We start from the raw sequence: 13,916 nt of genomic DNA on the forward strand, positions 1-13,916 counted from the left end.
TCCTAGACATCTTATCTTTTCTTTTAACATTTTTCCCTAGACCCTTTCCTACTTTCCTGCAAATTTCTGGGTTTACACATCCTTCTGGCCCATTCCTCTCCTCCTCTCTCAAGAAATCCCAGGTTTTCAGTTCATCCTCTCCTTACCCTGTCCTTGGGATAATGATTGTGATATTTGTTAAGCCCTCGCTATTTGCCAGGCACTGCTCTAAGCGCTGGAATAGATACAAGACAATCAGGTTGGACACAGTCCCTGTGCTTCACAGGGCTCACTATCTTAATCCCCATTTTGCAGTTGAGGGAACTGAGCCATAGAGAAGTTGAATGACTTGCCCAACATCACACAGCAGACAAGTGGTGGAACCAGGATTAGAATCCAGGTTCTTCCGAGTCCTAGGCCCATGCTCCATCCACTAGGCCATGTTGTTTACGTGCTGATCCATACCATAATTCTCACATACACACACAAACACACACACATCCTTTCCTCCCACCCCCCTCGACACTGTCCCCTGGGATGCTAATTTCTGTGTGCTAAGAATAAGAATCTTTCCCCCGCATCCTGTTCTTCCAGATTTGCTACCCAACATTTTCCTCTCAAGGTGGCTGAGGGGCTTCTTCCCTCAGTTAATTATCCCCATTGTCTTTCCCCAGACCCTGTCCATGAATCGCTGCATTCCAAGTAGAGACACCACCGAAGTATCTGGTACTTAATCCATTTAGACTTTCCTCAAGGAGGGGTAATATCTTCACACTGCATTGCATCTCAACACGCAAAGCAATCAAAATAGAGATGCCCTTAGAGGCAGGCTGAACGTGGGGCCCAGAGAAGACCAAGTTTACAGGCGAAAATGCATGTGAGACAAACAATCACAGCTCTAGCCGTGATTTGCCAGGAGCCATAGCTAAGCCTCTACAGGGAGGTTAGCCATAGTTCTCAAAAAAATCATTTCTGATAGAAAATTCAAGTTTGGGACAGAATTTGCGTGGAGCAAACCTTACATTAAGCAGCAACCATATGTTAAGCCCAGAAGATCCTGATCCATATTTTTGGAATCGATGCCTACTGATCCACTTAAAAGCCCTCCCCAGGTGTACGGCTATCACCACACCTGTTTGATTGACAGGGAATTAAATACCTCACATTGGCTTTAAGAGCCATTGTGAGACATCCATGCAATTTCTTCAACCTGCCATTAGAATTGTCGCATGGTCCCTATGATCAGTTTTGCACCTGGTGCATTTTGAAGGCTTAATACTTGTTACACAATCAGATTGACTGAAGAGGGATGTGGAGACTATGAAAGAGGCCCTGAAGGAAAGAAAAAAGAATCATGAAAATGCTGGAAAGATTATTTGTGATTGGGACGTGAAATGATTTGTTTAGAGGATAACTTGAGGGACAGCATAATGCCACTAACTGTCAATCCCTTGTGGGATAGGGACTGTGTCTGATACAATTATCTGGTACTTATGTTGATGCTTGGCACATTGTAAATGATGCTTGTTTTGTTGTCTGTCTTCCCCTTCTAGACTGTGAGCTCGTTGTTGGGTAGGGACCGTCTCTATATGTTGCCGACTTGTACTTCCCAAGCACTTAGTACAGTGCTCTGCACAGAGTAAGTGCTCAGTAAATACAACTGAATGAACGAATAATAAGGCATTGGAAGTGGGTAATGCAATTGTCTGCGAGATATGAGGAGGGAGGATATTCTATGTACGAGGCAGGTTATGGGAGAGAGGAGGGCAGTGATGTAACTGGGACCGAGGTACAGTAAGTTAGCATTAGAAGAGTTAAGTATGTGGGCTGGGTCATAGAAGGAGAGCAGCAAGGCGAGGTAGGAGGGGGCAAGTTGTTTGAGTGTTTTAAAGCCTATGGTAAGAAGTTTCTGTTTCATGAAGAGGTGGATGGGAAACCACTGAAGGTCCTGGAGGAGTGGGGGAAAGTGGACTGAATAGTTCTGTAGAAAAATGCTCCAGGAAGCAAAGCGACGTATGGACTGGAGAGAGGTGAGATAAGAGACAGGGAGGTCAGCAAGGAGGCGGATGCAGTAGTCAAGGTGGGATAGGAGAAGTGTTTGGATTAGCATGGAAGCAGTTTGGAAGGAGAGGATAGAGTGGATTTTAGCAATGTTATGAAGGTAGAACCAGTCAGATTTGCTTCAGCAAATCAGGAGTGATATCCAATTTCAGAGCAACCTTGGAGGAGAATCCCTGGCTCTAACAAAAAAAATCCTTATTCATTACACTGTGTATCTGCCTCTACATAGGTAATGTTGCATGCAACTGAGTGCTTGTTTTGTGTTTTTTTTTTTACAACATTTGTTATAAAAACTTACTCTGCTCCAAGCACTATACTAAGCACTAGAACAGATAAAGGTTTTCAGGTTGGACACCATCCATGTTCCACAAAGGGCTCACAGCCTTAGTCCTCATTTTACCTATGAGATAATAATAATAGTAATAATAATGGCATTTATTTAGCTCTATGTGCAAAGCACTGTTCTAAGCACTGGGGAAGTTACAAGGTGATCAGGTTGTCCCACGGGGGGGTTTACAGTTTTAGTCCCCATTTTACAGATGAGGTAACTGAGGCACAGAGAAGTTAAGTTCATTCATTCATTCATTCAATCATATTTATTGAGCGCCTACTGTGTGCAGAGCACTGTACTAAGCGCTTGGGAAGTACAAGTCGGCAGCATATTGAGACAGTCCCTACCCAACAACGGGCTCACAGTCTAGAAGGGGGAGACTTGCCTAAAGTCACACAGCTGACAATTGGCAGAGCTGAGATTTGAACCCACGACCTCTGACTCCAAAGCCCAAGCTCTTTCCACTGATTCTCGTGGAGCACAGAGAAGTTAACTGACTTGCCCAAGTTCACCTAGCCGATGAGTGGCAGAGCCAGGATTAGAACGCAAGTTCTTCTGGCACCCAGACCAATGCTCTGTCAACTAGGCCATGGTGTTTCTCAAGGTTTCCTCAAGTGTTTTCACTTGTTAGCCCAGACCAAAGTCTCTTCCTCAACGCAGTTCATTCAAATGTCTCACATGAACTGAATTGGAACTGGAATGAATGGGACGGCAAGTTGCCCATCGACCTCCGCATCAAACAAAAACTCCTCACCATTGGCTTCAAAGCACTCCGTCACCTCGCCCCCTCCTACCACAACTCGCTTCTCTCCTTCTACAACTCAGCCAGCACACTCCGCTCCTCTGCCGCTAACCTCCTCACTGGACCTCGATTCCATCTGTCTTTCTGCCGAACCCATGTCCTGCTTCTGACCTGAAACCCCCATCCTCCTCAAATCCAACAATTACCCTTGACTGTCAGCTCATGGCGGGGAATGTGTCTGCTTATTGTTGTATTATACTCTTCCAATCACTTAGAACAATGCTCTGCACACAGTACGCGCTCAATAAATACGACTGAATGAATGCAGGTAAGCAAGGGGTTGCTAATGCGGAGAAAGATATTGAGAAACAGATGAATTGCCATTTGTTCAAGTTCCCAGGTGAAAGGTTGCAAATTGGGACTTACTGTAGGAGCATCCATAGACCTCTATTCTCATGCCTATCTTCCCATTCAGATTCCATTCCAGAGGAACAAACCGTAGGAATCTCGCCTTCGCGGAGTGCTGGAGTTTATGGGGCACGATGCTGTCAGCATTGGTATTTCCTGTGAACGGCTGTAAAGGAAAGAGCTCTGGTCAGAAAAAGAGTCTTTACCAACCAATCGATCGATGATATTCATTGAGCACTCCCTATGTGCCGACTACTCTACTAAGCACTTGGAAGATTACAACAGAGGTAGACCCAATGATGACAATGCCGAAAAACCTGAAAAGGAAGATTTCATTCTCGCCCTTATGATACTGTACAAAAGGGGAAAGTTTCCTCGACAATATTGAAAAAAAAAATTAAGAGAAGTAAAATATTAAAAAGTAAGAACAGGTAAACAAGATTGAAGATGAGACTGATGCACTCTAATTTTGGCAAATTCAGTCCTGGCTCTGAAGAGACCCAGACATATTTGATACCAATAACAGGGTTTTAAATTTGTTCCTCTTTATCCTATCCAGCTATTTCATCTTGATGCAAGTGGAAAGGAGATATTTAGAGTGGGAAATTCATTCATTCATTCAATAGTATTTATTGAGCGCTTACTGTGTGCAGAGCACTGTACTAAGCGCTTTGGAAGTACAAGTTTGCAATATATAGAGATAGTCCCTAACCAACAGTGGGCTCACAGTCTAGAAGCGGGAGACAGACAACAAAACAAAACATATAAACCAAATAAAATAAATAGAATAAATATGTACAAGCAAAATAATTATCTGGGCAGACAAGACGTACTCATTTTCATGGGGCTCACACAGAAATCTGTACTGACTTATAATACACATGAAATACATTAAGGAATTTATTGCAGTAATTGTTAAGTACTTACCATGTACCAAGCACTCTACTAAGCACTGGGGTAGATACAAGCTAATCAAGGAATCTATAATCCCTGTCCCCCATGGGGCTCACAGTTTAAATACGAGGGAGAACCAGAATTGAATATCTTTTTATTGATAATGATAATAATGATGGCATTTATTAAGCACTTACTATGTGCAAAGCACTGATTTAAGCACTGAGGATAATGATAATCATTATTATTACTATTACAACTGTGGCATTTGTTGAATGCTTACTATGTGACAAGCACTGTAGTACGTTCTGGAGTAGATACAAGATAATAAGGTAGGACACAGTCCAGCTCTCTCATGGAGCTCACGGTCTAAGTAGGAGGGAGAACAAGAGTTAAATCCTCATTTTACAGATGAGGGAACTGAAAATCAAAGAAGTTGATAATGCTGATAATGCTGAGAAGCAGCGTGGCTTAGTGGAAAGAGCATATTACTCTATTTATTTATTTATTTTACTTGTACATATTTATTCTACTTATTTTATTATGTTAATATGTTTTGTTTTGTTCTCTGTCTCCCCCTTCTAGACTGGGAGCCCATTGTTGGGTAGGGACCGTCTCTGTATGCTGCCAACTTGTACTTCCCAAGTGCTTAGTATAGTGCTCTGCACACAGTAAGTGCTCAATAAATACGATTGAAAGAATGAATGAATGAATGGGTTTGGGAGTCAGAGGTTGTGGGTTCTAATCCCTGCTCTGTCACTTGTCAGCTGTGTGACCTTGGGCAAGCCACTTAACTTCTCTGTGCCTCAGTTACCTCATCTGTAAAATGGGGATGAAGACTGAGCCCCATGTGGGACAATCTGATCACCTTGTATCTCCCCCAGCGCTTAGAACAGTGAGGGCTTAACAAAAAACCAACATCATTATTATTATTATAATTGTGGTGTTAGTTAAGTGGCTACTGTATGCCAACAACTGTACTAAGAGCTGGGGTAGTCCCTATTCCACGCCTAAATAGGAAGGAGAACATAAATTTGATCCCCATTTGACAGGGCAATAAACTGAGGCACAGTGGAGTTAAGTGACTTGCCCCAAGTCACACAGCAACCAAGTGGCAGAGCCTGGATTAGAACCCAGGCCCTCTGGCTCCCAAGCATGTATCTTTCCATTAGGCCATACTGATCAACTTTTTCCATAATTACAAGATGAAGAGCAGGTTTTTCTTTCAATCCCAAGTAAAACATGACTGGGTACATTTCTTAAGCCACAGGAAAACTGAAGTCATCAAATATGTTTATAGACCTGGATAAATAATAATATCAAGCAGCAGGAACTTCATAACCACGGAATCTAGGACCGGACATTAAAACGTTTAGGAATCTTCAAGACTCAAGCATATAACAAAATAAAATTACACCTGGGATCTAAAGAATTTCTCATATATTTCAGATTAAATGAACTCCCTCTAATGATTGCTTCAAGTGTTCAGGTCAATAAAGACTCCCTATAGTATTTCTTTTCAGATTTATAAAATGATTAAAATTATGAACAGAGGAGCATGTGCCATACGGAAGATGATCCCGCCTGCCTTTGCAAATTCATTCGTTCATTCAGTCGTATTTATTGAGCGCTTACTGTGTGCAGAGCACTGTTCTAAGCACTTGGGAAGTACAAGTTGGCAACATATAGAGACGGTCCCTACCCAACAGCAGGCTCACAGGCTTACAAGTAACTCATTTCTGTTATGAATAGCTTTGTTCCTGAAGAGAAGCAGCGAGGCCTAGGCGATAAAGCACAGGCCCGGGAGTCAGGGGATCTGGGTTCTAATTCCGGCTCCGCCACTTCTCTGTTATGTGACCTTTGGCAAGACGCTTGACTTCTCTGGGCCTCAGTTACCCTGTTTTGTTTTGTTGTCTGTCTCCCCCTTCTAGACTGAGAGCTCGCTGTTGGGTAGGGACCGTCCCTATATGTTGCCAACTTGTACTTCCCAAGCACTTAGTACAGTGCTCCGCACACAGTAAGCGCTCAATAAATACGATAGAATGAATGAATGAATGAATAATAATCAAGACTGTGAACCCCACATGGGACGTAGACTGTGTCCGACCTGATTATTTATGTCTACCCTAGCGCTTAATACAGGGCCCGGCACATAGCAAGCACTTAACAAAGATCATTAAAAAAAGCTCTTGTGATATGGGGAAATCATAGCCATGGATTCAGTGGGAAATAATGGTTGATTGTAGTGTAGCAAGCATTGATTCTGGTTCGAAGATCAGTTTCTCCATAAATTCTCATATTATTGTTTTGTTCACCACTAGCAGGATTGTTCATACCCTTGCTTCTTGCTGTTATTTTACTGTAATAAATATTGTAACTTTGCAAAGACACAAAGAAACCCAGAGTCCTCTAAGGAACAGAACAATTAGATGGGGGAAAAAGCTGTGAAGCAGAACAGGATCAACAACCAGGGGTTTGTTTATTGCTCACTTTTTTTTTTGATGGCATTTATTAAGCGCTTACTATGTGCAAAGCACTGTTCTAAGCGCTGGGGGGATACAATGTGATCAAGTTGTCCCACACACGGCTCACAGTCTTAATCCCCATTTTTACAGATGAGGTAACTGAGGCTCCGAGAAGTTAAGTGACTTGCCCAAGGTCACACAGCAGACTTGTGGTGGAGCCAGGATTCGAACCCATGACCTCTGACTCCAAAGCCCAGGCTCTTTCCACTGAGCCACGCTGCTCACTTACTGTGGGTTAAAGTCTAAACTCCTCTAGAATGTAGTCTCCTTATGGGCTGGGAATGCGTCTATCAACTCTTTTATATCGCACTCTCTCAAGCGTTTAGTACAGTGCTCTGTGCACAGTAAGTGCTCAATAAATACTACTGACATTGTACAACACTCATAATCAATCAATCAATTGTATTTGTTGAGCACTTACTGTGTGCAGAGCACTGTACTAAGCGCTTGGGAAGCTTCATAAGTGCTTGGGAGAATGGTTTAGGTTTAGTAGATATTCATTCATTCATTCAGTCATATTTATTGAGCACTTACTGTGTGCAGAGCACTGTACTGAGCGCTTGATATGACATGATAGCACCTTGGCTAACACCATCCACGTCAATCAATCAATGGTATTTATTGAGCACTTACTGTTTGCATAGCACTGTACAAAGCCTTGGGAGAGAACAATATAGTTTACAGATAATGTAACTGAGGCGCAGGGAAGTTACTTCCCTGAGGAACAGCATGGCTCAGTGGAAAGAGCCCCAGCTTTGGAGTCAGTGGTCATGGGTTCGAATCCCGGCTCCTCCACATGCCTGGAGTGTGACCTTGGGTAAGTTACTTCACTTCTCTGAGCCTCAGTTACCTCATCTGGAAAATGGGGATTAAGACTGTGAGCCCCATGTGGGACAACTTGATCACCTTGCATTCCCCCCAGTGCTTAGAACAGTGCTCTGCACATAGTAAGTGCTTAACAAATGCCATTATTATTACTTGTTCTGCCCAAGGTCACACAGTGGACAAGCGGCAGAGCTGAAATTAGAACCCAGGTCCTTCTGACTTCCAAACCTGTGTTGCATCCACTAGGTTACATTGTTTCTCTGTTTGCGCCAATTTGAAGATTGCTCTTTCTCCAGAAGCACTTTGTCTCATGATACAAGCTACAGAAATTATTATGCCATATCAGATCATTGTGTTCTCTGCTTATCTATTGATGGTACTTGAAGTCTATGGTTAACAATTCATTTGCTAACCTGCTCTCCCTCCCCATTAGACTATAAATCCCATATGGGACAGGGACTGTGTTCGTATTTATTATATTTACTCCAGTCCTTAGTACAGTGCTTGGAAAATAGTAAGTGCTGAATAAATATCTAGACTGTAACCCCAATGTTGGGTAGGGGCCATCTCTATATGTTGCCAATTTGTACTTCCCAAGCACTTAGTACAGTGTTCTGCACACAGTAAGAGCTCAATAAATGCGATTGAATGAGTGAAATAGTAAGCACTTAATAAATACGATTGACTGACTGAAATAATGAATAAATACTGCGCTTATCACTGGCCTCTAATTCCAAAGCTTTATATGTAAACACTTCTGTCTTTATTTTACTTCCTGATTTTAGGGTAGATTTTCTCATTGTAAATTAATGGCTGAAAGGAAGTCCTATTTCACTCTGCTCTGGAAGCAGGAGCTGTGGACTGAAATGATTCAGACTATCATTACTCTGTTATTATACTCTGATATTATATACTCTGATATTATCATTGCAGAAGCGGCGTGGCTCAGTGGAAAGAGCCCGGGCTTTGGAGTCAGAGGTCATGGGTTCAAATCCCGGCTCCGCCACGTGTCTGCTGTGTGACGTTGGGCAAGTCACTTAACTTCTCTGAGCCTCAGTTACTTCATCTGTAAAATGGGGATTAAGACTGTGAGCCCCACGTGGGACAACTTGATCACCTTGTATCCCCTCCCAGCGCTTAGAACAGTGCTCTGCACGTAGTAAGCACTTAATAAATGCCATTATTATTATTATTATTATTATTATTATTATTATTATTATTATTACTAGCTCCATTTACACTGAGTGATTTCTGAGAAAGAAATGCAAATCTCTAAAAGTACAGAAGGAACAAATCCCCAAACCCCCCAGCCTCACTCCCCGGACGGGAAGCTGGGAGCGGTAGGGGCTCAGCCTCTGTCAGCCGTGTGACTTTGGGCAAATGACTTCATTTTTCTGTCCCTCAGTTACCTGATCTGTAAAATGGGGATTAAGACTGTGAGCCCCACGTGTGACAACCTGATTGCCTTGTATCTACCCCACAGCTTAGAACAGTGTATACCGTATATATGTGTATATTGTGCATCTATGCATATATTTATTTATCCCTCTCCTTCCTCTCCCCCTCCATCCCCCCGCATTACCTCCTTCCCCTCCCCACAGCACCTGTATATATGTATATGTGTTTGTATGTATTTATTACTCTATTTATTTGTACATATTTATTCTATTTATTTTATTAATATGTTTTGTTTTGTTCTTTCTCCCCCTTCTAGACTGTGAGCCCACTGTTGGGTAGGGACCGTCTCTATCTGTTGCCAACTTGTACTTCCCAAGCGCTTAGTCCAGTGCTCTGCACACAGTAAGCGCTCAACAAATATGATTGAATGAATTTATTATTCTATCTATTTTATTAATGTTGTGTATATATCTATAATTCTGTTTATTTGTATTCATGCTACTGATGCCTGTCTACTTGTTTTGCTTTGTTTTGTTGTCTGTCTCCCCCTTCTAAACTGTGAACCCATTGTTGGGTAGGGATTATCTTTGTTGCCAAATTGTACTTTCCAAGTGCTTAGTATAATGCTCTGCACAGAGTAAGCACTCAATACAATTGAATGAATGAATGAACAATTCTCAGCACATAGGAAATGCTTGACAAATACCATCATCATTGTCTAGAGGGGGAGACAGACATCAATATAAGTAAAGGATTTATCATTTATTTATACGTACTTTCCGTGGGGCTGTGGGAGGGGCAAGTACACCCTGAATGCAAGGGCTGTGCAGAAAGACGTGGAAGAAGAGGAAATGAGGGCTTAATCATGGAATCCCTCTTAAGGGAGATGTGCCTTCAGAGAGGCTTTGATGGTGGGGAGAGTGATCGTCTGTCAGATATAAAGAGGGAGGGCATTACATTCCAGAGGCAGGACATGGGCGAGAGATAGGTGGTGAGGTACCAACTTGTGCTTCCCAAGCGCTTAGTACAGTGCTCTGCACACAGTAAGCGCTCAATAAATACGATTGAATGAATGAATGAATGAATGAATGAGGTAGACTGGATGGAGGTACAGTAAGTAGCACACAGCTGACACAGAGGCTGAGTCCCTACCGCTCCCAGCGTCCCGTAAATGGAGTGAGGCTGGGGGGTTTGGGGATTTGTTCCTTCTGTACTTTTAGAGATTTGCATTTCTTTCTCAGAAATCACTCGGTGTAAATGGAGCTAGTAATGATACTCTGAATCATTTCAGTCCACCGCTCCTGCTTCCGGGGCAGAGTGAAATAGGACTTCCTTTCAGAGTATTAGAGTACTGAAGCATGCGGGTTGGGTGGTCGTACGATGTCAGTGAGGGAAGATCGGAGAGAGCAAGGGGATCCAGTGCATAAAGCTAATAGTAAGGAGGTTTTCTGCAGAGGCAGATGGGTATCTACTGGAGGATGTTTCAGGAGTGGGGAAATATGGATGCAGTGTTTTTGTGGAAAAATGATCTGGGTGGCAGAGTGAATTGTGGACTGGAGTGGGGAGAGCAGGGTGATCGGCAAGGGGGCCGCTAAGGTAATCAACGTGGGATAGGATAAGTGCTTGGAGCCAAGGATAACACAAGGTTGCGGGCTTGTTACTTGTACATATTTATTCTATTTATTTTATTTTGTTAATATGTTTTGTTTTGTTGTCTGTCTCCCCCTTCTAGACTGTGAGCCTGCTGTTGGGTAGGGACCATCTCTATATGTTGCCAACTTGTACTTTCTAAGTGCTTAGTACGTTGCTCTGCATACAGTAAGCGCTCGATAAATACAATTGAATGAATGAATGAATTGTGGTGTTGTCTACCAATCATAGATAGTGAGCAATTAATGTGTTCAGAGCACCGTACCCAGCACTTGGGAGAGTACAATTTAGCATAGTTGGTAGACACATTCCCTGCTCACAATGAGATTGCAGGCTAGAAGGGGAGACAGACATTAATATAAATATGTACATAAGTACTGTGGGGCTGAGGGAGGGGTGAAAAAAAGGAAGCAAATCCAAATGTAAGTCCAAATCCCTTAGACTGCAAACACCTTGTAATAATAACAATAATAATAGTATTTGCTAAATGCTTACTATGTGCCAGGCCCCCTTCTAGACTGAGCTAGATACAAAATAATCAGGTTGGACATAGTCTCTGTCCCAGATAGGGTTCACAGTCTTAATCCCCGTTTTATAGATGAGGTAACTGGGGTACAGAGACATGTGAGCCCACTGTTGGGTAGGGACCATCTCTATATGTTGCCAACTTGTACTTCCCAAGCGCTTAGTAAAGTGCTCTGCACACAGTAAGCGCTCAATAAATACAATTGAATGAATGAATGAAGTGACTTACCCAAGGTCACAGGGCAGACAAGTGGCAGAGCTAGGATTAGAACCCAGGTCCTTCTGACTCCCAGAACTGCGCACTATGGGAATGTGTCTGAGCAGATGGTATTGTATCCATCCTGCTCATAGAACAGGGTTTGGCACATAGTAAGAACCTACCAAATACCACAGTTATCTCTGATGACACAGGGATCCAATCCATCCATAACACTGAAATCCTACGGGCACTCTAGTATCTGCAATTCCTTAGCCCCATGTTTGACCTTGGCTCATGAGACTTCATAAATGGCCTCCATTTCTACCAGTTAAACCAAAGATCTGTTTCTGAGCTGCACCTGGGGTTCTTTGTGGTGAAGAGCCAGTGAAGAAGAGTTCTTCCCCCACTATTTCTTTAGAAATCTAGACATATCACATTTCTGACAAGCTGAAGAATTAGGACTTAGTCTCTCCCCAGGGGTAGATAAAGAGTCATCATTTCTTCTATTTTATCCTCTGGGGCTCTGCCCAGGCTGTTTCCCAGGGAATCCAATGATAAATGATTCTACGGGTCCTTAAGGTTGACTTTTTTGAAGTCCAATATGCCTCCCTGTTAGAGAATCCTTTCTGATTTTCATCCCAAATTCACCCTAACTTGATTTTCCACCACGATGCCCAGTTAGAACTCCCCAGTGCCAACCTATTCACCCTCCTTCCTCCTTGAGCTTGCTCTGGTCAAACTGAGCAGCCCTTGCAGCTCTTGGGGCCTATCAGGTCAACACAGAGCAGAGGTTGTAATTTAAATTTATGTCTGTTTTCTCAGCTAGATTGTCAGCTTCTGGAGGAATCAGATCTATCAATGCCATTGAACCCTTTAAGCATTTAGTACAGCCCACAAAAGGTGCTCAGTGGAGCGACTGAGAGGCTCACCTCGCTGCTCTCCTACTGCAGCCCAGCCTGCACACTTTGTTGCTCTAATGCTAACCTCACTGTACCTCGATCTCATTTATCTCACCTCCAACCTCTCGCCCATTTCCTGCCTCTGCCCTGGAATGCCCTCCCTCCTCAAATCCGACATTACCCTCCCAGCGTGCAGATGTACTGAAGGCACATCTCCTCCAAGAAATCTGCCCTGAGTAAGCCCTCTTTTCCTTTTCTTCCAGTCCCTTGTGTCTGACTTTAGTCACTTATTCCCCTTCCAGCCCCACAACACTTATGTTTTATCTTATGAAGTTGAGACACATCTCTCCCGGAATGCCCCGCTCTCCATCTGCAATCATTTTGGTAGTGGATCCATAGAAAAATCTTGGTAAAAATATGGAAGTGGTTTACCATTGCCCCTTCCACTCAGTAAACTAGAATCTCCGCCCTCGATTCTCTCCCATGCCACTGCTGCCCAGCATGGGTGAGTTTTGACTTGTAGCAGATTGTTTTCCACTTGCTTGCCACTTCCCAAGCTAGGAAGGGAATGTGTAGGCCTCTGCTTGACTCTCCCTCCCGTAGCCCAGACCGGCAGAGAACTAGAAACTCTCCAGATGCGACCGTAAGAGGGGAGCAATTATGTACATATCTGTAATTTATTTATTTATATTAATACCTGCAAGCTCATCATGGGCAGGGAATATATCTGTTTGTTGTTGTATTGTACTCTCCCAAGAGCTTAGTACAGTGCTCTGCACACAGTAAGCACTCAATAAATACGATTTTCTGACTAACTCTAGATTCCAAGATAATAATAATAACAACGGCATTTATTAAGCACTTAGTATGTGCAAAGCACTGTTCTAAGCGCTGGGAAGGTTACAAGGTGATCAGGTTGTCCCATGGGGGGCTCACAGTTTTAATCCCCATTTTACAGATGAGGTAACTGAGGCACAGAGAAGTGAAGTGACTTGCCCAAAGTCACACAGCTGACAATTGGCGGAGCCGGGATTTGAACCCATAACCTCTTGCTCCAAAGCCCGGGCTCTTTTCCACTGAGCCACGCTGCTTCTTATGCTGTCCAGGATCATTGTGGACAGGGAATGGGTCTGTTATAATGTTATATTGTACTCTCCCAAGCGCTTCACACAGCCCTGCACACAGTAAGCTCTCAATTAAACCCGACTGACTGATCGACTGTTGTTTTCTATCCCTCCATTTAAGCAAATGTCTCTAGGAACCATTTACTCCTTCTGTACAGACAAAACCTGATGTCCTCCCCTGCTCTCTCTAACTCAAGATCACAGTTTAGATGTACCTTGTCCCTAATCAGAACAGCCATGAAAGGCTTTCTGTTAATTCCCAAAATTGTTATTTGAATCATACACGTGTTGTTGTGATATTCGCTTGGAGCTCTGGCACCTCAATATGCATAGATTATACATCCATAAATTAAGAC

At 43.1% G+C, this 13,916-nt stretch overlaps 1 protein-coding gene across 1 annotated transcript in view; it reads right to left on the reverse strand.

Moving 5' to 3' along the window:
* CNTNAP5 (contactin associated protein family member 5) overlaps positions 1-13,916 on the reverse strand; it is a 919,822-nt gene that overhangs the window by 503,283 nt on the left and 402,623 nt on the right. The window contains 1 exon segment of the mRNA XM_038741400.1: positions 3,540-3,687. Within this exon segment, the coding sequence (XP_038597328.1) occupies positions 3,540-3,687 (148 nt within the window).

Source organism: Tachyglossus aculeatus, chromosome 1, assembly GCF_015852505.1.
Source record: "Tachyglossus aculeatus isolate mTacAcu1 chromosome 1, mTacAcu1.pri, whole genome shotgun sequence".
Lineage (NCBI taxonomy): Eukaryota > Metazoa > Chordata > Mammalia > Monotremata > Tachyglossidae > Tachyglossus > Tachyglossus aculeatus.